The 25282-nt window shown below is 36.7% G+C and overlaps 1 protein-coding gene across 4 annotated transcripts in view; it reads left to right on the plus strand.

Annotated features, from left to right (window-relative positions):
* Window positions 1–25282, plus strand: part of LOC114642857 (homeobox-containing protein 1) — a 373283-nt gene that overhangs the window by 293385 nt on the left and 54616 nt on the right. The window contains exon 8 of one of the 4 annotated variants that reach the window (XM_051919335.1): window positions 22873–22967. The exons of 1 other annotated variant lie outside the window; for it this stretch is intronic. In XM_051919335.1, coding sequence (XP_051775295.1) covers window positions 22873–22967 — 95 coding nt within the window. The remainder of the gene's footprint in view (window positions 1–22872; window positions 22968–25282) is intronic. 2 more of the 4 variants (XM_051919336.1, XM_051919338.1) reach the window with 2 other exon arrangements.

A 25282-nucleotide genomic window follows, 5' to 3' on the forward strand; every position in this document is an offset into this window, starting at 1 on the left:
TAAATAAAGGAAATCGGTACCTGAACAGTAGACTAAGTGTAAAATACCTACACAATAACTATAACAATCTTAACAAATGAACAATAAAACAGCGGAGAACCCGTGGATTAAATAAAAAGGCTGGTTCCTTGGCGAAGCAAGGAAAAAGGACGGCCTTATACAGTGGTGTGAAAAACTATTTGCCCCCTTCCTGATTTCTTATTCTTTTGCATGTTTGTCACACAAAATGTTTCTGATCATCAAACACATTTAACCATTAGTCAAATATAACACAAGTAAACACAAAATGCAGTTTTTAAATGATGGTGTTTATTATTTAGGAAGAAAAAAAATCCAAACCTACATGGCCCTGTGTGAAAAAGTAATTGCCCCCTTGTTAAAAAATAACCTAACTGTGGTGTATCACACCTGAGTTCAATTTCCGTAGCCACCCCCAGGCCTGATTACTGCCACACCTGTTTCAATCAAGAAATCACTTAAATAGGAGCTGCCTGACACAGAGAAGTAGACCAAAAGCACCTCAAAAGCTAGACATCATGCCACGATCCAAAGAAATTCAGGAACAAATGAGAACAGAAGTAATTGAGAGCTATCAGTCTGGTAAAGGTTATAAAGCCATTTCTAAAGCTTTGGGACTCCAGCGAACCACAGTGAGAGCCATTATCCACAAATGGCAAAAACATGGAACAGTGGTGAACCTTCCCAGGAGTGGTCGGCCGACCAAAATTACCCCAAGAGCGCAGAGACGACTCATCCGAGAGGTCACAAAAGACCCCAGGACAACGTCTAAAGAACTGCAGGCCTCACTTGCCTCAATTAAGGTCAGTGTTCACGACTCCACCATAAGAAAGAGACTGGGCAAAAACGGCCTGCATGGCAGATTTCCAAGACGCAAACCACTGTTAAGCAAAAAGAACATTAGGGCTCGTCTCAATTTTGCTAAGAAACATCTCAATGATTGCCAAGACTTTTGGGAAAATACCTTGTGGACTGATGAGTCAAAAGTTGAACTTTTTGGAAGGCAAATGTCCCGTTACATCTGGCGTAAAAGGAACACAGCATTTCAGAAAAAGAACATCATACCAACAGTAAAATATGGTGGTGGTAGTGTGATGGTCTGGGGTTGTTTTGCTGCTTCAGGACCTGGAAGGCTTGCTGTGATAGATGGAACCATGAATTCTACTGTCTACCAAAAAATCCTGAAGGAGAATGTCCGGCCATCTGTTCGTCAACTCAAGCTGAAGCGATCTTGGGTGCTGCAACAGGACAATGACCCAAAACACACCAGCAAATCCACCTCTGAATGGCTGAAGAAAAACAAAATGAAGACTTTGGAGTGGCCTAGTCAAAGTCCTGACCTGAATCCAATTGAGATGCTATGGCATGACCTTAAAAAGGCGGTTCATGCTAGAAAACCCTCAAATAAAGCTGAATTACAACAATTTTGCAAAGATGAGTGGGCCAAAATTCCTCCAGAGCGCTGTAAAAGACTCATTGCAAGTTATTGCAAACGCTTGATTGCAGTTATTGCTGCTAAGGGTGGCCCAACCAGTTATTAGGTTCAGGGGGCAATTACTTTTTCACACAGGGCCATGTAGGTTTGGATTTTTTTTTCTCCCTAAATAATAAAAACCACCATTTACAAACTGCATTTTGTGTTTACTTGTGTTATATTTGACTAATGGTTAAATGTGTTTGATGATCAGAAACATTTTGTGTGACAAACATGCAAAAGAATAAGAAATCAGGAAGGGGGCAAATAGTTTTTCACACCACTGTATGTTGTTCGTTTATAAAACAGTGGAGAAGCTGTGAAAATTCTGCTTCCTTGGCGAAGCAAGGAAAGGAATGAACACACCGCAGCGAAGAGTGCTGATTTCCGCAGCAGCCGCACTTATGAATATGCTAAGCACAGTCCGCAGCAACCGCACTTATGAATATGCTAAGCACAGTCCTTCACCCGCGAATATTTACCTTATATGGGCAGGCACTCAATCACGTGGGAGGCGTCATGATGCAATACGCAACCGCCTCACACGGCAACCGAGCTGCCCGCTATGGCCGTATACAGTATACGAAAGTAGGTTCCAGTTATGACCGTTACGCGTAGAATTTCGAAATGAAACCTGCCTAACTTTTGTAAGTAAGCTGTAAGGAATGAGCCTGCCAAATTTCAGCCTTCCACCTACACGGGAAGTTGGAGAATTAGTGATGAGTCAGTCAGTGAGTCAGTGAGGGCTTTGCCTTTTATTAGTATAGACTAGCAAAATACCCGCGCTTCGCAGCGGAGAAGTAGTGTGTTAAAGAGGTTATGAAAAAGAAAAGGAAACACTTTAAAAATAACGTAACATGATTGTCAATGTAATTGTGTTGTCATTGTTATAAGTGTTGCTGTCATATATATATATATATATAATATACACATACACATATTATACATATATATATACACACACACACACACACATATACACATATATTATATATATATATATATATATATATATATATATAATATATATACATACACACACACACACATATACACATATATTATATATATATATATATATATATATACACACACACATACACATATATATATATATATATATATATATATATATATATATATATACATACACACACACACATATATTATCTACATATATATATATATATATATATATACATATACACATCCACATATCAACATATATATATACACATATATACACACACACACGCTTTATGGGTGATGATTGTTTTACTCTTTTTATCTTTATTTTATTTTATTGTAGAATGAACTCCTATCTGCGCACAGCAGGGCAGCCGTGGGCGGATGTGTATGGTGTATTCACTCCATGTTATCGTGCATTGCGCTGTCAGTGGTATTTTGATAAAAGAATTTGAACAACATATAAGAAGCGTATAAATTATTAAACAGTAAAACATTAACATTTAAGAAGTAAAGTTACATTAAGTACTACTGCAGTGCCTTCGGGTATACGTCATTTTTTGTTTGCCCATTACATGCTTAAATGTATACATTTTTTGGTGCACCTACCGGAGAACACGCGACATATAACCGAGCGTGGGAGAAGCATGGATTTTAAACACGCGTTGAGTTCATCTGCTGGTCTCCCTCGTGGAATAACTGGTAATGTTTGACTAAAATCTACAGCGAGTAAAACGACATTACCTCCTATTTTTTTTTTTACGATCTCTGAGATCTTGCTTTTTTCGGTTCAAGGCTTCATAAGCTCTTTTATGTTGTATGGTGTACTTATCCCAAACCATCATCTTTGAATATTGCAAGACTTTCGCCTTGTATGTAGATCGGGGTAATTACATTCATTGCATTCCTAGTCTGAATCACAATCTGATTGTATGGGTGGTTACCTGGCACTGTAGGGTTGACACCCATCCTTTAAAATACGGAATCGTGCCGCGTTTGAGAATGAAATTGCGCGTCCCGTTTTGAATCAATACTGGACGGGATTTATCCCGTATTTTTTTTATCATTTTTTTTTTAAAGCAGCGTCTCATGCAAATCATCCCACACGCATTTTATGAAGATGCCTCCTTTCCTACTTTTGATTGGGTAATACTTGATGTCATCGTTAGTTTGATTGGTGTTTTTAACTGTCCAGTGAGGAGGGCGTGTCTTTTAAGTAGAGTCTGCAAAGTGTTGGCACTGAGATGTGGCGTCAGCGCCATAGTTGAAGCCCCTAACGTTGCGGTCAGCAAGTCGGCTAACATCCGCCATGTGCCGTCTTTCAGTTGCGAGAAGCAGATCATAGAATGGTTGAAACTGTTGCCCCTAACGTTGCGCCACGGCGTGTGTTTCGTTTATACCTCGTGTCTTCTCATTAAACTTTTATCTCGCGAATATGTTATTGCAATCCGCAGCGGGAGCGTTTCTATAAACTTAATTTAAACTTACGTTTTACACCGTGGTTTGTTTCCCTTATGAACATCCTTGTATGCTTAACTCGCTCCGTTCTCAATTGTTTAATTAATTTTTTGCTCTTTGCGGCTCTTCCTCCATTTCCCCCTACTTCATTCTTTTATCTCGCGAATATGTTATTGCAATCCTTAACGGGAGCGTTTCAATAAACTGATTGAAAATAGTTTTGCATTTACCTTTTTAGTAAAAGGCGAGCTTTTAAGCCTGAGAAATCACCCCGTAAATGCACACGTTTAATTGGACATGTGTTAATATGTATGGTTACACAGTATTAAAAGACAGTGAACAACGTCAGTTACCTTTGTTCCCGCGTTTGATAAAAGGTGAGCTTTTAAGCCTGAGAAATCACCCCGTAAATGCACACGTTTAATTGCACATGTGTTAATATGTATGCTTACACAGTATTAAAAGACAGTCAAAAATTAACGTCATTTACCTTCGTTCCCGCGTGCGACTCGTGCTGTAAATGTCTTCCTTGTTTTTAGTTCACGTGATTACGTAGGAGGCGTGATGACGCGATACGTGACTCCGCCTCCTCCATTACAGTGTATGGACAAAAAATATGTTCCAGTTATGACCATTACGCTTTGAATTTCGAAATGAAACCTGCCTAACTTTTGTAAGTAAGCTGTAAGGAATGAGCCTGCCAAATTTCAGCCTTCCACCTACACGGGAAGTTGGAGAATTAGTGATGAGTGAGTCAGTCAGTCAGTGAGTCAGTCAGTCAGTCAGTGAGGGCTTTGCCTTTTATTATTATAGATATAACATTTCTGTCAGCAGGCCCTTGATGCAATGTAGTTAAATGCTTTTAAAACCTAAATGTTTAACTGACAAAGTCAGTTAGAAAACAAACATGAGAAAGGAAGTCTTTAGCTAGTTGTTTACTGGCTATTTAGATTTATCTTGGCACATATAAAAAGTTTTATGATGCTCAGACTTTAAGGGTAATGCCCAATGTTGTGTGGAATTGCATGTCATTGCTCTGGGTTTAAGTGGAGGACTCTTCTTCCGTTGGGGTGAATTTTTGGTTTCTACTACATGGTCCTTTATCCATGATATGGCCCTCAGATTCATTTAGTGCAGGAAAAACACATGCATGCAAGTTTGGGTTGATGCTAGAATACTGAGCAATATTTCACAGCCATAATTCCAGCTTTAATAAGAAAATTTTATTTGCATAGGTTATGTTTCTGTGTGTCTCGCATACTATCTACTTTCTTTATTGGCATTTACAATTGCAAAATTGTCTTATTTTGCGTCAGATCATCGTGATCCTTACTGGCATCATCATCTGCTAAACAACAGCAATACAGATTTAAATGTTACCGTTATCTTAAACCTCATACTTACTTGCTGCCCAGGCAAATAGATTAAACACAGATGCCCTAAAATGAAACAGCAACATATTCAAAGACACTGAATCCAGAATCACAGAGCTTTCAGATGTAAAGGAATAACCTGCAACAACACATGAAAGAACATGCAAAAAGCAAACTACACACATATTATATATTTCAAACATAGGAACCTGAAGGTGTACAGTACTGGTGCTAACCCATGTGCCTCTAGATTTTTGCTGGAAAATGTGAGGCTGGCAGACCACTGAAATAATATTTCACTGCATGTTTTTTTCTTTTTTTCTCACTGCATCATGCCTAAAATATTTCTTTTTTCAAAATTGTTCATGTCTTTTGTAACATTAATGTACAACCTCTGACAGGGCAAACAGTGCTGGCCTTTTCATTGATTATTGCTGGCATGCACTGTCAATCTTTGACTGACAAAAGTTCAACAAAAAATTTTAAAAAATGGCAATGACCTTTTCTTGACACAAAGTTGAGTTTTGATGGTTTATATTACTTCTTTTACTCGACATTCCTAAAAAGGAAGGAGTGTTTAGTTGTGGGGGTTATGTTTTTTATCTGTACAGATTTGAAATTAGTTTATGGTGTTCTCTTTCACAAAACAGAAGTAGAGGGAAAAATAAAATATAAAATGATCTGAATTAATGTTTTTATGAACTTTTTACTTGTCAAATGATCATTAGCCAGCCAGTGCCAAAAATATCATTAGTAAACCCTTAAAGTCCATTTTGCAGAAATATCTACAATGATAAGGAAACCGGTAAAAATTCAAAGCTGCCAAATGCCATCCAGTTTTGCAAATGTAATTGAACTAACCCTATTAAATATAGGGTATATTTAACAAATATATAGAAAATTAAGATAATTATATAAGACAAAATAGAGAATCAACAAGCCAAAAACAGAAGTGTTAACTTATTATACAGATCTAAAAGTAATGTTTCAGGTGTTGCTTATTTATTCCAAGATATTTATTTTAATTGGCAGTCATGGCTTACAAAACAACAGAAGAATTTACAGAGCTTTGGTGTTCTTAGCAACTCCTGTTTTTTGAATGAATATGTTTCCTAAGGATTCCTAAATTTAAATTCTTTATGACTCTTTATTCCCCACTGTTCATTAAAAAGTATTGTCCTGCACTGTTTATACCCTAATGTGAATGGAAATGTATTATTATGCTGTAACACCAAGCATGAGAACTGTGTAGCTTTGGAGTTTACCATACTGGAGATCAATGCTTCAGAATCTTAAATGGGCTGCTCTACAGTATGTGTCTTTAAATCTTTGTTTTAGTTTTTTATAAAATCACTTTTAACAATTATGCCTTATTAGTACCTTCACATATGTGTCTTTGTGGGCTTTTAGGTGGCATCTGACATTTAGTAGAGGCATTGATTCATAGTTGCTGAGATTTGTTATGATTTGAATTTTTTTTCATTTTTGCAAGCTTTCTTTAAAAGTTCAACATAAACTATACATCTATACTTCTTTGTGTGTTTCTTTTTTATACTCAAGAATTTGATTTTGATATTTGTTATTTGTTAGAATCCTTCCTTCAATAATACATTTTTGACAGTATTTTTCAGTGCCATTTAGTTTGTTCCATTTTAGGGATTTTTGCCTGGCCAATGGGCATAGCAATATATTGTGTGATTCACAGCTAATGTGCTACTTGTGACATATAAAGGTCACTGCCTCTGTTCCCAGATCATCCAAGATTTGGATATTTAGTAGTGATTATATGCGATTTTTTTCTGCTACTACTGGCACCTAGAAAATTTCTTTAGACAAAGAAATTTGATTTTTGGCTTAGCATTACTGGTTTTGGTGACAGATTTTTGACTTTTACACTTACATTCTTGATACGTTATTGACTATGTCTTATCTACCAATGCTTCCTCATAAAATTTTTTTCAAACTAATTTTTTAAGTCATTACTCAAGAGAGCTTCTCTCCCCCAATACTAAGATGTCAAAGAGTGCTATCCTTACACTATTTCTCTAAATTTTTGGATATTTTATACGTGTTTGAAAAAGAAAAACATATAACGAGTTCGTTTTATTTTCTCACTTGAACTGTGTCCAGGCTCTAACTTTCCCATTTTATCTTTTTGTTAGCTCTTTGTTAATTATTTTTTTTTCCATTCTCCTTTCATTCTTCTTTGGTTGAAGGAATCAGGGCCTCCAGTTTTCAGCTTTTCCTCAGGTGTACTGCTTAATCAAGATAGCCACATGAGTTTCAACAAAGGTCCAGGTTTACTTATTCATGGAATGAATTCTCACGAGGAATATTGTGAAAAAGACACTACAGGTCAAATTCCATTATATTGAATGCCAAAGTAAAGAAATTTTCAGAATAAGAAATACTTTTTGTGGTCCCGCACAAACATTCATACAATATTATGTTAAACGAATTTTGTGTTAAGAAAATGTAAATTTCAGTATAGCAAACTTTTTTTCTACTAAAAGTGGCCACAGAAGATGATAATGCGATACAAAAAAATACTTAGTTCCTTGCCTACACTTTCCGCGACGATTCTCGGGACCCTTGCAACAAGCTATTTTAAAAAAAAAAAAGAGACAGTCTGTTGAGAAATTTCCTGTCTCGGTAAGAGTGTAGGCACATAGCCGAATTCAAAGTTAGCACTCCACCTATCCTCTGCATGGGTAGTTGTGTCGTATGTGCGGATACTGTACTCTTAGAGTTTCATAGTGCTTCTCAAAGTTTACTTTGAGATTAACAAAAAAGTGAAAAACGGCATCAGTTTACGCTGAAAGAAAAATTAACAATCCTAGAAAAAGCTGATTCTGGAATGAAGAAAAATGACGTGGCAAAAGCATTTGGAATCGTGCCTTCATCTTCATCTAATGTCTCGTTTTCATTTTGTATTTTCATACCTGTAATTCTGTTAAAAAGAAGTTACATTTAATGTCTTGTTTTCATTCTGTATTCATACCTGTATTTCTGTTTCAAAAGTTACATTGCACATCTCTTTTTCAAAAAAAAATATTTTTTGCAGTTTCAAAAGCGATTTTTTTATACAGGTTTTGTCGAGCTTGGTTCACAGAGCTGCATGAGAGACAGGAAGGTGAGTCCAGGTTCTCAAGCATAATACAGGTACTTTATTACTGTATAGAGAAGGCAAGTATAGCCTCAAGACTTCATTCAAAATAAGAGCTGTTAGGAGTCACAGCATGGGCAGTCCTCCTGCTTTATTTCCCATCTTCAGATTAGAAAAACACCAGCGGCTCAAAATTACCACTGTGGCAGATGCAGTCTGGAGAAGAAAGATCAGGAGAGTACAAGGAAGAGCTTTTCAAAACCTGATGTTTAATTCTCTAAAGATTGTGTGACAAGCATATTACGCAATAAACCTGATCCTACAAATAACAATCAATTACTTACTTACTTACTTACTTACAGAGCTGTCCTTATGCCGCTGCCATTAGAGATGGCGACCCCAGTCACAACAGTATACAGAATTTCCCCATATATATTATATATATTATGAAATTTCCATTATAACAAAATGTTTTTATGGTCCCATTAGTTTCGTCATAATGGGATTCCGCCTGTATTAACATTTTTGCTTCTTACAGATTTTTTAATTTATGCATGTGGATTTTGTTTTAAGTCTGCATCTTTAAAGTGTCTGGTTTGCCTTAGATCACTAGTTTCTACATTATTGTTATTGGGTTTAGTATTAATCTTTTTATTTCTCCTTGGTGTCTGCTCATGATAATTTATTGTTAGTGATTTTGTAAATCTCTTTCTTTGTTAATTAGGTAACTATTTATTCTAGTTTCTTTTTTGTTGTTTTTGTGTACTAATCCTTTACTATCATATTTCTAATTTACTTGTCTAATTATGAAATTCCTTTTTTTTTTTTTTTGACTAAAATTAATTGATCATTTAATTAATTTTGGAATGCAATTATTGTTTGAGAATCTCCTTTGCGGGCTATTTATTCTTGACAGAGTTTTTCATTTTGTAGGCATGCCGATTAGAGATCAATTCCAAACAGCTTGGAGGATAAAGTTAATATACTCTGAGCTCTGAAAGTGTAATTGTTTGTAATTGACTTAGGTTCTGCTGTTGAGTGGTTCTGTTGTTTTAAATCTAGAATAACACAGACAATTTAACAATTTAGAAGGTATATTGCTAATTACTCATTAGTTAAAAGACAGCTTTTATAAATGAATACCTTTATGTTTATCTTAATCAGGAGTCAGAAATGTTTCTTTTTTCTTTCTCTTTTTTCCTAAAAGAAAAAAAGTAGAAAATTAGCCAGCAAGCGTGGGTCATGCAAGTCCTGTGTAGAAATCTAAGAGCAATCTTAAGGACTGTTAGCCCAACAGTCATCAAGGTTCTCCACTCTGTAACCCGTATTTCTAGAGTCCTGTACTCTCTGATCTCAGATTTGTGATGTAAATTGACAACAGTCAGAGGCAGTGATGCCAGTATTACAAGAAAACCGCACCTGTGAACATGCTTAGGGTAGGAAAAATGGAAAAGTGATTACATCCTGAAATGAGCTGGAAATATAAGATGATCGCTAATCAGGGTAACCCACTTAATGTTACTATATGGGCTGATGTACAGTGGACTAAGTTTACAGGATGGCAATTTCAGGTGGATGTCACATTTTACGAGCCACACCTTCTGCCCAGGCTGTAATGCAGGATTACAATACCTTTTCTGATCAGCATAATATTTGGCAGAGAACACCTTTAACAAGTACTCCTCTATCTTAGTCCAGCTAGCGCAAAAGAGTTAATAAATTCTGACAAGGAGGGCATAGTGATGTTATTTTGGAAGAATCAAATGAAACAAGCTTTGTTGGGCTGAAAGGCCCATTCTTGTCTAGATTTTTCTAATTTTCAAATAGCTACAATAAAACTATTTTAGCATTTAGCATGGGAACAGGACAGTGTGGTGCTGTGGTGATGTGTTGCTGCCACACAACATGGAAGACATTTCATTATTTGAAGGAACCATGAATTCTGCACTTTAACAGAATATTCATTAATAGAATGTCCAGTCCTCTGTCCGTGACCTCAAGCATAACTGTGTTATGCAGTAATACAATGACCCAAAACACAAAAGAAGGTCTACAACTGAGTGGTTCAAAAGAAATAAATGTGATGTTTTGGAGTGGCTTGTTCAGTTCTTGACTTGAACAAATATAAATGTTGTGTCAGGACCTGAAACAAGCATTTCACGATTGTAAACCTGTGAAACACTGCTTTCAAATTATGGGGAGCATTTAGTTGAAGTTATAGCTGCTAAAGGTGCTTTAGCAAAGTATTGAAACTATAGGAGCAATTACTTGTTCACGTGGGTGATGTATTGTGTGCTCATTTAGGATCCCTTTCTATAATATTGCATTTTGTCTAAAGTTTTTTATGCAAATAACAACAAAAATCATAATAATAATAATAATTCTCAAATTGGTGTGGCATTGAAAATAAAATGATCGACACAGCAACAGGGGCCTCATGTATAACGCCGTGCGTAGAACTCACACTATAACATGGCGTAAGCACAAAAGCGGGAATGTGCGTACGCACAGAAAAATCTAGATGCAGGAATCTGTGCATACGCAAACTTTCACGTTCTTCCACTACATAAATCCCGATCAGCGTGAAAAGTAATGCACGTGCACACGCCTTCTGTCCCGCCCCAACTCCTTCCAGAATTATGCCTCTTTGAATATGCAAATCGATATAAATAGCCTTCTGTGAAAAGCACGGGGGAAAATATAAGAATTTCAGCGAATACCAAGTGGAGGCAAAGGAAAAACTACTATTTGTTGGTTTAAACAGTGGTATAATCAACAAAAGAAAGTTGACCGAGTGACATAGTGTCGGAGAAACATGAAAGCTCAAGTTCACAAAGTCGCACAGTGCCCGAAACAAAAAAGAAGTTGTCACATATCAAAGTCACCGTGAAAAGGCGACTTATAGCGGACCGTCTGAGTGTCATATGAAAGCTTATTAGGGTACAGAGAAAAAAAATAGGCACACAGTGGGAAAATAGAACGAAATGTCAACTTTAATCTCGAAATTTCCACTTTAATCACGTAGTTTATTTTGTCATTAAAGTAGAACATCATAAACTTCATCTTAAAATCTTTTATTTTACTAGTTTCTCAAATCCCATCGTAACTAAAGTAGCACGTTAAATGATTTGTTCTGTGTTTGATCTTCTGTGTGCTCTATGTATGTGAATCACTACGTGCTTCCATTCTTTCTCTTTCTCCGACAGGACACAGAATCCATATTACAGCTCTCTGAATAATTAAAATACTGAGATGTATACGTGATATCTTTTTCATGATGAAAGGAATGAAAGCATGTTATTAAACATGGGAACACGGTGGCGCAGTGATTGTTCATATCTCACGCAAGAGGCTTGCTGCGCCATGCGCGACCTTCGATGAAATAATTTATTACAGAAGTTCTGTCTCTTTCAAACGTACTAACCTCCAATTCCTGTCCTTACTTTTCTTTCTCCAAATACCCAATCGCCACACAATCAGCTCTGTAATAGACGTTAAGCCATCTGTAAGCTTAGAACGCCGATTCCTTAAAACATTTAAGGAACATTGAAATATCTTCGTAGTATATGTTTAATTATTCTGTCCGTCTATCCTTTCAGTGTCGCGTCAGCACCAGTAATAATACAGTGCAAGGCAGGAGCTATCCGTGAACTAGCTGGCGCCGCGGCACCGTGACCTCACATGTTTAATTATTAAAAATACAGGTTATTTAAATGAAGTTAAAGTTTTATCTGTATACTATAAGCAACATATTTTGCTGCATTTCATCTTAAAAATGATATCGTCATCATACGTGCTTTATAAAGTGGCACAGGTTGTGCAATATTATAACTGTAGTGCAAGTTTACAGTGGGGTAATTGTACTTATAAGTACAAACAGTTCTACAAGGAGCACTTGATTGAGTGCGTTTATAGTTCTTGGGATGAAACTGTTCCTGAAATGCGAAGTCCGTACAGGAAAGGCTTTGACGCGTTTTGCCGTGGCTAAGGCAGCGTCTGCTTGAAACTGTATACCGATAATTCTCTTTCCAATCAGCTGCTGCTGTGATTCCCCACTCAGATACAGTGATATAAATACTCCGAGTGGTGCAGTGAGAGTAATATAGAAAAAGATGATCCGCTGTGGCAACCTTTAACAGGAGCAGCTGAAAGAAGAAGAAGATGCAGTGAGAGTAACAACGCTAAAGTAGTTATGGTATTTGGAATACTATGGCCATTCCCTGGACCATTATATTGCTACAGGTTAATTACAATCAGATGCATTACATTAATAAACAATATGCAGTTAATTTCAGTGTATTTATAAAGCCGCGTCAGGAATGTGGGTCTAAGAAAGAAAGGGTAACCACACAGGAACAGTAGCACTGCTTTGACGCTGGGTGCCGGCAGTCTGCAAAACCGAGCGGAGAAATTGCGTACGCCAGGGTATGAGGTACCGTGGAAATGTGCGTGGCTTTATGCCAAGTTTAGGTTTTATACATCGCGATTTGAGCATGGAAACATTCGTACACAACATTTCTGTGCGTACGCACCGTTTATACATGAGGCCCCAGGACTGCAATTCTCAGCTTTAAATGCATTGCTAAAGGCTAATTTAATTTAAAGTATAAGAATACTTTAAAGTACAAGAATACCTCAAATAAGCTTAAATTACAACTTGTGTTATAACTCTGATTATACTCTTCACACTTTTTCCTGACACATTAAAAATACATCCATTTTCAGTCTCTATGTTTTCCAATAGATGGTTTTGACAAATCCCCAATACTTTTAAATTGAACTGTTTCAAATTCAAACATGTTTACAGCTTGCTGTATTCAAAATATCTCAATGAAAATTGCTCTTGTCCTACAAATCTCCTTAAAGAATAAGTACTAAATTTCAACAAAATCGGTTCACTGAGAGCTGTGTTGTTTCATGTAGGCAGAAATAATAGCAACAGTAGGTTCTTTTTGCATTTTATAAAAACACATCTAAAAAATAAATATAGGTATTGCTTACAGCTTTTTTAAAACTATGGAGAATTTGTAAATATGAAATTTTATTTAACTTTGCAAAGTACTATTGGCTTTTTACACATGAAGGGAAAATATCATTTTTAACTCAATTCCTTTATGAAATTAAGACAATTTGTGTAATTTTCTTTCTAGATGTTTTAACTTCAGTACACAACCGTGGGGACCTATAGCATATCTTTGTAGTAATAGTCATAGGGAGAGAAATAGCCTTGAACAGCATATTAATCCCTTTCCCGGGTTGACTGAGAGAAGCATGAGTGAGGTGGTGTCTAGTCTTAAACCCACTGCAAAAGTATTACAATTTAAAACTGATCTCTCAACATCAGATTATACTAAGAGGATAGATTGTTAATTGCAGGGTTTGAGGCCAATTTTATAATCTAAATTATCTTTAAAACTCTTAATAATTTAATTTGAATTATATTATATGAAGGTCACCTAACATGTCTTGAGTTTGACTTTAATGGCTCTACAACGTTCAGGTCAGGGTACACAATATTAGTCCTTTTTAAGTGTTAATGAAATATCCAAAAAAAAATTTTTCTTTTGTTGCCCCAGGACTGACAATAGAGCATAGTGTCAAAAGCGCACAGCTAATGAACTGCTGTTTCCATCTCAGACACTTGCTGTGAAGAAACGTGCAACAATTTCCTCCAGTGAACACTTACAAAAACAAGGAACCCCCTTGCAAGTTAAAATGTTTTTACCTTTGTTTTGTAGTTTATAATGAAATTTTGTTGATTTTGAGGAGTTTATGAATACTTTCAAACATAAATCATGTTATATTACAAAAGGAAACAAAGAGTGTGATGTTATTTGTCATTTAATGTACTATTAATGTGTTTTGTTATGCCATCATGTGTAAAGGCAGTGTGAAGGAAGGAAGGCAATGAAAAGCAAAGAATTGTCTTTTAAATGGGCAGAGGTCAAAACCAGAATGGCACCAAAAATAACGAAGCACCAAAATCCAGGACTTAAACCAAAAATTGAAAAACACACAAGGTTTTGTCTGATGGATCAAAAATAAGCTAGCTAAATCTTTTTGTTGCAGTGACTTATCTTGGACGCCATGAATAGCAGACCACTATTAAATGATATCCCAGTAATAGCATCATGATATGCCACTTGCGTGCATCACATGTTAGTATCAGAAATTTATTGATAATGGCAGCTAATCAACTAAATGGTGGCTCGAAAAGAAATAAAATGGTGATGTGAAAATAAACATAAATATATGTTTTAAATATAGTATAAAAAGTAATGATTATTTTGTACAATTTCTGTAATTTGCTAGTCATTAATTATTAATCACAAACAAAACTCAGAATCATTACAGCACCCTTCTTCTGAGAAGTGACCTCTGAGTGTGACCATCTGGCTTATTAACATAATGCAAAGACCTGTCCTCATGCCTGTACCTCAGCCAGCACACCAGATAAAACAATTCCGACCTGCTTATGAAAAAATCCATAAATTTTTATACTTTGATTTTCTTAACAGCAAAGATCTCAGCAAGGCTTGGTGGAGAAACATGTCTACTACAAGGACAGGTGTAAACCCATTTAGAAAAGGAAACAGGATAAGATGTGACAGGACCGATTAGCAATCTTGTAATGCTCAAAAAATTTTGCAGCTAGTTTTGGGGAAGCCACCCAGAGATGGATGTCTCACATTACGAGCCATACCTTCTCCCTGACACTAATCTGTGAGGCCACTGTTGTATGGTTTGCAAACTGTTTGGGTGAGGCTTCTACCACCATAAGGTTCTCTTGAACCATTCTCCATACCCCAGTTAATTGAGTCAAATAATCTTTCAAATTGGAAAGACATGAGTTCACTCTAGTCAAACTTGAGAAGAGATGGTTTAATACCATACATACACCTAAACAGAGATATCTTGATGGAATAATTCTACAACACATTCCTGGAATATTTGGCTAATGGTAAAAGAGTACTCAGTAAGATTGAAAGCTATTTGCCATGCATCTCCAAAACTTTTCCATATCACAATTAACCCAAGTGTTCTGGCTTTTTCACACTGGATGATAACCTGAAGTGAGGTTCAATTTATTCAGTTCAATTTCAGATTTGCAACATTTTGGATTTAGCAATTGTAGATTATGGATACTCAATGTGTATTTGAAACATGTATACCCAGAGAATTTTCAGGAGACCCACTGTGACAAGGCACTATATTGGCGCTGAACCCGACACAGACAGACACAGGAGGCACACTAATAAAACAAATAAATGTTTTATTTTCTTTGTCTGTGGGCTACGTCTTCCCCATACCCACAGACACAACACAGTCCCAAAAGCACAAACAAACACCAAAAAAACACTCTTCTTTCCTCCACTCCTCTCGGCAGCTTTGTCTCCCTCCTCCCGACTCTGACTCCTTGAGTGGTGGGTGTTGGCTTCTCTTATAGCCCACCCAGAAGCACTCCAGGTGATAATTGACCTAAATTAGGTTGCACTTCCGGGTGTGGCTGCGTCACAGCCCAGACAAGCCCAGACGTGCAGCTCCCCCTGGCAGTGGCCACAGAGCCCAAAAGGGATGAGCTCTGGTGTAACACAATTGTGGCCCCAATACAACCCAGGGGTGCTGCCACCAAGTGTTCCGGGGGACGTAGTGTGAATCCCATGGCTGCTCCCCTGGATCCATTGTCAAAGAGGCATCCCGTCCGCCACACCACAAAATGACAGCAAATAATTATAAAATGGAATCAAAATGCTTAAATGACTCAAAAATAAAGTTACAACAGGTTGTAAAACTTAAGTCCTTGAGCCGGATCTGGCACTGGGAAGTTTTTACTTGATCAATATTCAAATCAATATTCAAAACTGTGACTCGAAATGACTGTTAGCTTTCTTAAAGCCCCTTATTAAAAAATGCTTCATATATAGATTATATCTGTATATACTGTAGTTTGGCTGGAATTTAATTATACCTGATATTAAAATGTATCTCCAGTGTCCACATCATGTCCAGATAGAAACTGGATAGATGCCGCACATACATGCAGCAATATAGTCAGTCAGTCGGTCATTTTCCAACCCACTATATCCTAACACAGGGTCACGGAGGTCTGCTGGAGCCAATCCCAGCCAGCTCAGGGCGCAAGGCAGGAACAAATCCCGGGCAGAGCGCCAGCCCACCACAGGGTGCACACACACACACACCAAGCACACATTAGGGGCAATTTAGGATCGCCAATGCACCTAACCTGCATGTCTTTGGACTGTGGGAAGAAACCAGAGGACCCAGAGGAAACTCACGCAGACACGAGGAGAACAAGCAAACTCCACGCAGGGAGAACCCGGGAAGCAAACCCAGGTCTCCTAACTGCGAGGCAGCAGCGCTACCACTGCGCCACTGTGATGCTCGTGCAGCAATTTAAGGTTTTTCAAAATCAGTATTCAAAACATGTAACTCGAAATGACTGTTAGCTTCCTTAAAGCCCCTTATTAAAAAAAAAATGGTTCATATATTGATTATATCTGTATATAGTTTGGCTGGAATTTAATTACACCTGATATTAAAATTCATCTCCAGTGTCCGCATCATGTCCAGAAGGACAAATGCCACACATATGTGCAGCAATTTCAGGTTTTGCAGTCTCATGCATTTATCAGTGCATCACAGCACTTTGCAGTTGATAACCTTTAGTGAGAATGGGAACATAGTGTTTTAGCATGAATACAAAGATTTGGCAATCTCTTCAAAGAAATAGTATGCTACACATATGCTGCTGCTGCCACTGTACTCAGTTAAAGCTGCACAGCTGGCAGGGCAGGACACCCTCCAGCTTAACTGGCGGCCACAGCTTACACAAACCTTTAATATCTTCTGCTGACTTGAATTTTGTATGCGGAGGGAAAGTGTATTTGCATTCATGCTACATTTGTCTTTCGCTGAAACACAGCAGTACTCAATCCATATGATAACAAAGTAGCTTAAGTAATTAAGTTATGATAAAATGTCTGCTGTGAATAATTCTATTTTTCAAAAATGACTTTGATTTTTCATTTTCAGAAAAACATCATTTTATGTTTAATTTATAATGTAATACTGAAAGTAGTACTCTAATTTAAAATGATATTTTTTTATATATTACTTTCCTCATATAGCTTGCAGTGGTCGCCGAGAAAATATTGTAATCTCATGTTTTCATGGAGAAAGGACATAACAAAGTTTCTGATAGAATGGGACCTAATAAAGACCAATGCTGGACTAAAGCAAACAATCTAAAAATCTCCATGACCAAATCTCATGTTATTCGAGTTATATAATCTACATGTCAAGTCATTCAGTCATATTCTCACATTATCCAAACTGCTTGTATTTTTTACTAAAGTATTGTTAAATAAATAACTAGAAAGTTAAAGTAGTCTGCAAGCAGGGAGCCCCTACACACGGGGTCACACTTTTGAATTGAAGACAGAACTCTTGACCAGTGAATGAATGGGAGGGGTGGGGCATTGGAGGAATAAAGACTGAGAACCACTGGATTAGATAATTATTATTAAATATTTTTTTATTATTCAAAAAAGTCATTTGCAGCAACTCTTGTTATTAACTGCAGGACAGATACATACCTAAATCTGGAATTAATAGGAAACTAAAAAAAACTCCACGGTGGATTAATAAAGATTTAAAAAAGAAGTTGCAAAGGAAAAAACTGCTTTATAAGGCATATAAGACTAATGACTGCAAAGTGAATTGTAGAGCGTATGAGAACATGAGGGCAACCATTAAGAAGGATATCAGGAAGGCTAAAAGACAGTTGGAGAGGAATATAGCAGATAAGGTGAAAGAAGACCCTAAGAGATTCTTTCAGTATTTTAGTGGTAAAAGAACAGTCAAGGAGGAGGTCAAGTGCATCAGGAATAGTAAAGGGGAATTAAAAGATACAGACAGTGAAATAGCGGATGCCTTAAACTTACATTTTTCTGAGGTGTTTACAAGTGAGCAAGTGGATAACCTCCCAGAGGTAAACGCGACTACTAAGGAGGAACTAAGGGATTTGGAAATTGTAGAGGGAGAAGTACTGCTCAGATTAAATAAGCTGAAATCAAACAAATCACCAGGACCAGATAATATTTATCCTCGTGTTCTTAAGGAGGCTAGTGAGTACATATATAAACCCTTGACACATATTTTTAGGAAGTCACTGCGCATTGGAGAGATTCTGAAGGACTAGAAAATGGCAAATATCATCCCATTATATAAAAAGGGTGACAGGGCAGAAGGCTTAACATGCATCACAGGAAAATTATTGGAAGGAATTATTAAGGATAAGATCGAGCAACACCTGGCAAGGACAGGAGTTATTCTAAGCAGTCAGCATGGGTTCAGAAGAGGGAGGTCGTGTTTTACTAACATGCTGGAATTCTATGAGGAGGCAACAAAAGGATACGATCAAAGTGGAGCTTATGATATTATTTATCTGGACTTTCAGAAAGCATTTGATAAGGTGCCACATGAGAGGTTGGGCATCAAATTAAAAGAGGTGGGAGTTCAGGGTGATGTTTGTAGATGGGTGCAGAATTGGCTCAGACAAAGGAAGCAGAGGGTGATGGTGCGAGGAACCTCATCAGAACTGGCCGATGTTAAGAGTGGTGTTCCACAGGGGTCAGTGCTAGGGCCGCTGCTATTTTTATTATATATAAATGATTTAGATAGGAATATAAGTAACAAGCTGGTTAAGTTTGCAGATGATACCAAGATAGGTGGATTAGCAGATAATTTGGAATCCATTATATCACTAAAGAAGGACTTGGATAGCATACAGGCTTGGGCAGATTTGTGGCAGATGAAATTTAATGTCAGTAAATGTAAAGTATTACACATTGGAAGTAAAAACGTTAGGTTTGAATACACAATGGGCGGTCGGAAAATCGAGAGTACACCTTATGAGAAGGATTTAGGAGTCATAGTGGACTCTAAGCTATCGACTTCCCGACAGTGTTCAGAAGCCATTAAGAAGGCTAACAGAATGTTAGGATATATAGCACGATGTGTGGAGTACAAGTCCAAGGAGGTTATGCTCAACCTTTATAATGTACTGGTGAGGCCTCATCTTGAGTACTGTGTGCAGTTTTGGTCTCCAGGCTACAAAAAGGACATAGCAGCGCTAGAAAAGGTCGAGAGAAAAGCGACTAGGCTGATTCCAGGGCTACAGGGGTTGAATTATGAGGAAAGATTAAAAGAGCTGAGCCTTTACAGTTTAAGCAAAAGAAGATTATGAGGTGACATGATTGAAGTGTTTAAAATTATGAAGGGAATTAGTGCAATGGATCGAGACTGTTATTTTAAAATGAGTTCATCAAGAACACGGGGACACAGTTGGAAACTTGTTAAGGGTAAATTTCGCACAAACATTAGGAAGTTTTTCTTTACACAAAGAACGATAGAAACTTGGAATAAGCTACCAAGTAGTGTGGTAGACAGTAAGACGTTAGGGTCTTTCAAAACTCGACTTGATGTTTCCTTGGAAGAAATAAGTGGATAGTACTGGCGAGCTTTGTTGGGCTGAATGGCCTGTTCTCGTCTAGAGTGTTCTAATGTTAACTGTAAAAGTTGTCTTAACACTTTCAATGCTGTTAAACATCAACAGAAGTTACCTACAGAACATTGTTTGATTTTATCTGCTATATGGCAGAAATGCTCTGCAGAGAAAGGTTTGCATATAGACTCGGATTATGCATTGACAGATGGGGATTTTAAACAGGAGTACAAAATAGAAGAAAATGACATAGAGAGTGCTTCCAGGTTAATATGAATGAGAGACGAACGCCCATTACTCCATTGCATTTTATTTTAATATGCTTACAGTTGTGCCCCTATACTGTACTAAGTGAGTGTATCTTTACAGATCTTGCAAGGCATGGATTTCATGCCAGATATAAAGCTGAAATATCTTCAACTCCATCCAATTTACATCATCCATCTTCACCATCTCAAAATGTGATTAACATTATTCTTGGGTAATGAAGTGATGTACATAATATGTAGCAAGACAATTCAATTAATTAATAACCATGTTTTTTGCATTAACAGTTTCATACGTTAGCTGTTGCAGCCCTAATCCTGTGACAGCTGTTGCCTGCTCTTTGGTCTCTGTATTAACAGAGGGAGAATTGTCTTGGCATGCTCGGCTTAAAATTGAGTCAGTTTGAAATAGGCAGAATTGTTCGTCTAGAGTGCCTCTTGTCTCCTCTTGTACTTGTGATTTTCATAGACAGAATGCTGAGGCATCTCTGCTGTTGGAGTATGAACAAAATCTTGCGACCTCTGTTTTATGCTGCATAAAGTGCAGCTGAGGATGGCACAGGTGAAATAATAATCAGTATTACAGATTGTTTTGCTCTATTCAGGTTAGCTACCCTAATTGGAACTTTTCAAGTATTTCAGTGCATTATTTAAGCACATGTGAAGATTCAATTGTGATCTTTGAAATGAGTTAAACGGTACCCACAAATAAGAAAATGTTTTGCCTTTGTGTAGTGATATGCAGGATTTAAGTCCTGGCACAAGATTGTCAAATTACCAGCCAGTCTACATCCCCATCCTTACTTATGATTGGATCGGGCTCCAGTTCATTGTCTCTACATGAGTACAAGTTAATCTTGCCTGTTAACCTAGGCAGCGCATCTTTGACGTGAATTTTAGGGTACCTGGAGACAAGACCAACACAAACAGGAAGAATATGCAGTATCCACTCGGGCAAGTGTCAGGGCTAGAATTCAAAGCATTTCACATATGAGGCAGAATTGCTAAGCACTGTGCCACCACAATGTTTATTTTTTAACAAACATTTATTTTAATTACTTAGCTGACTAATTCCCTACAGGTGTGCTTCTAATGATATGAAAGCACCCACAAATTAAATTTACTGATTTCATACCTGTATATTCTTGCAACCAATGAGCAAAAAGAAACAGTAACTGCTGACATGCATGCAGCCCCTAATATCATAGACCAGGGGTGGTGAACTCCAGGCCTAGAGTGCCTCAGTGGCTGCAGGTTTTCATTCTAACCCTTTTCCTAATCAGTGACCAGTTTTCACTGCTAATTAACTTTTTCCCCATCACGTTAATAGCCCTGTTACAAGAGTTCAGCCCTCTGAATTGATTCCTTTCTTCATTAAATGACAGCCAAGCAGAAATGAGATGTGAAACAAGCTAACAGATTACCAGCTAAACTGGGGGCTTCAAACTCCAACCAATTTCACTTCAATCACTTTCTTAATGAGAAGCCAATTCTTGCTGTTAATTAAACCCATTATTTAATTCCGTGGCTTGTTGCTGCTCTCATTCTGTCACAGCACACATTTCGAAAACTGTAAATAACGGGTTTAATTAACAGCAAGAATTGGCTTCTCATTAAGAAAGTGATTTGAGTGAAATTGGATGGAGTTTCAAGCCCCAGTTTAGATGGTCATCTGTTAGCTCATTTCACATCTCATTTCTGCTTGGCTGTCATTTAATGAAGAAAGGATTCAATTCAGAGGGCTGAACTCTTCTAACAGGGCTATTAAAGTGATGGGGGAAAAAGTTAATTAGCAGTGAAAACTGGTCACTGATTAGGAAAAGGGTTAGAATGAAAACCTGTAGCTACTGCGGCACTCCAGGCCTGGAATTTGCCACCCCTGTCATAGACCATTAATTGGAGGAGTCCACCAACTGAGTTTAACCAATATCCTCTGTCTGTATTTCATAGCAACATGATTATTCCATTTAGAATTTAGAACTCTTCTCCTCTACCACTAAATTGCAACTCTGATCAGAAGTTTTTGGTGCAGATATATTTGTGTGTTCATTTGCTTCCATTTATTGCTTGTCATTTTTGTATTTTATTGTACCTGATTTATATTTTATGTTGTATATATTTAGTATTTTCCACTAGTTCAAAAGGAAGGACGCTATATTAGAATATTTGCAATAGAATAAGTCTACAGTGTGCATGCACACTATTGCAACTTAAGAACATTGTGATCACATCGGGTACTGTTACTGCATATATGTTTACAATCATTTGCATTTTGTTTACTTCTGTTTATTAGTATTATTTTTTAATTCATTTATTAATAATAAGTCTAAAAATTCTCCCACCTTTATCAAGTAACTGTCAACTTTTGTGCGATCAAGTATAATTTGTGTTTGTTAAAAATAATCATCTTACAAGCAACTGCCTTAGAGTGTAGTTATAAATTTCTAATTTACAACAAAATTATACATGTTGATATGACACCTTACTACAAATTCTTAAGCCAGATAAAATATGTATTTGTTCATTGTCCTTAACGGGAATATAAAACAGCTCAGTAACTTTCATATTCACACATGCAAGATATTTAAGATGATAAGTAATGTAAAAAAAATTTTTAATTTAATGTATGCAATAGAAAAAGGAACACCCTCTGATATTTTATGGTAAGGTCTGTTTTTTCGAAGAAGCAGCAATCCTGGAGAGCCATGGAATTGATGTACAAAGTCCTGGAGGGCACTCAAACAGTGATGACATTGATGGAAATGACTACTCGGAGCAGGTAGGAAATATTAGAACTACACAAAATTAGTTTATTTGTTTTGAGATTTTTTCAGTCAATTTAACCCACACGTTATACATTTTTTAGTGAATTAAAGGGTTGTATGGGTTATGGAAGGGTACAGGATATCTTAGTATTGTAAACACAATTCTGGTTTTCTATGTAATAAAAAATACCGCATGTTGTGTACAAAACTCCCTTTTAGTAGACTAGTACAAGTACATAATCATATTTACAATTCTGAATCAGAAAGTCTTTGAAAAACATTTTTTCCTCTTTCTTTTTTTATTAATCAATGATCAGGAAATTTTTCTGATGATTATTTTTTGCAGAAATTTTCAAATGAAGATGTCTAACTGCAACCTGCTGTAAAATCTGCTGAATAGATTATAATCTTCTAATAAATAATTATAATCAAAATAATAACAATAATAGTAATTCTGTTAAATTATGTAATTACATGAAAAAGTAACCATTTTTTAAATAAAATGGATAGTTCATCAAAATTCTTATTTACGTATATGTTGCCAACAGTTTATAGTGACCCCCAAAAACACATAACATGTTACAGAAATGAAGGAAAGACATCTAAAGATCACACAGCAAAGTGGGGGCATTGGATTGGGAAGCAGTTAACATGAAGTGGATGCACATGTAGAAAAAGTAACAACTGCACATGTATCAGATAGAGTAGTTCTACAGTAGTTTTTGCACACAGAAAAAACAGCAGTGCTGAATTTTTTAGCACTTAAAATATAGATCTACTATCAAAATGCCCTTAAACAATGTACTAAGAGTTAATTTAACAGTTTAAGATTGAATTTAACACTAGCAATTTTGCTGAGTGCTGGCTGCATACTGAAATCTTTAAATACTACTTACAGTAGATATTTAACAATGTAACAAAAAGCCATTTTGTTTATCATTCATGTCAATGTCATTCTGTACCTTGATCACTTTTGTTGGTTAGAACTTATTTTCATTGCTCATTTTCTTGAACATGGTGTGGTATAACTCAAAGTTACAGCTGCCAAAAAATTTAATTCTCCTATTCGCAATGTGCACAGTTTAATTGGTGTACAGATATTCTGTTCTACATTTTTTGGAGATTCTAGTATGCAACTCCAAAAGTCTCAGGTCTACTTGCTGTTGTTGGCATTTCTTTTTTCCATACAAAGAAAAAACAAAGCACAACTCACACAATTGGTCCACAGGGAGCGAAGTTGTTTCATGCAGACTGTCAGATATAATGATGACATAAATACTCTTTGTATTTACTGTAAGTGCAAACATGGCAAAAGTAAGAAATGTTTTTATTATAACATTTACAAAATAAGTCCACAGAAACTCCATTTACAAAACGTCCAGCAGGGAATGTTTTCTCCATGAATGGACCAGGTTCATTAATTCTTTGCATTTATATAGCGCTTTTCTCACTACTCAAAGCGCTCAGCAATTGCAGGGTAAGGGATTTTGCTTAAGGGCCCAACAGAGCGGAGTCCTTTTGGGCATGTACGGGATTCGAACCGGCAACCTTCCGATTGCCAGTGCAGATCCCTAGCTTCAGAGCCACCACTCCGCCATTGTCACATCAAAGCAACAAGAAAATATCAGCAACAGCTCAAATAATAAAATGTTTCTAGCCTTGTATTAAAGAGTTTTTTTCAGCATACATATCCACAATAAGGCTGTGTTGGGAGATTCAAAATAAACGTTGACAGAGCTGAACATAGCAGTTAGCTGTGCTGTTTTCAATGCTTCAGCTATATTTTGTGTTTTTTTTTTTTTAAATTTCAACAAAGTTGGTGATATCCAAACTTTTGAATGGAACTGTAAATGTGATATTGAGTAGTCTGTGTACCTTTTAGGTTCAGTTCAGCTTAATGTGACTTTTAGTTCAGTGCAGCACAACACACTTCATTTTTATATAATTTAGAGACTATTGAGTGTAATTGTTTCAGATACTATTTAAAGTATGGATAGGTTTCATCAGAACAGGTGGAAAGAGCTGAAGGGTGACTGGAAATTTATGTGAGTGAGCAAGGATGAAAAAGCACATTACAATTAGTGACTCAGACATTAAAGTGCAGATTGAATTTGTCCATGTTACTGCCAGGGGAAATAGGTTACATCATTCTGGGTGACTCTACAACAAAAATGTTTCACTTTGTTACCAATATATTAAAGATGAATTGTTCTGATTGCTGGAGACTTCTATCTATCTATCTATCTATCTATCTATCTATCTATCTATCTATCTATCTATCTATCTATCTATCTATCTATCTATCTATCTATCTATCTATCTATCTAAT

Source organism: Erpetoichthys calabaricus, chromosome 15 (assembly GCF_900747795.2).
Source record: "Erpetoichthys calabaricus chromosome 15, fErpCal1.3, whole genome shotgun sequence".
NCBI classification, from domain to species: Eukaryota; Metazoa; Chordata; class Cladistia; order Polypteriformes; family Polypteridae; genus Erpetoichthys; species Erpetoichthys calabaricus.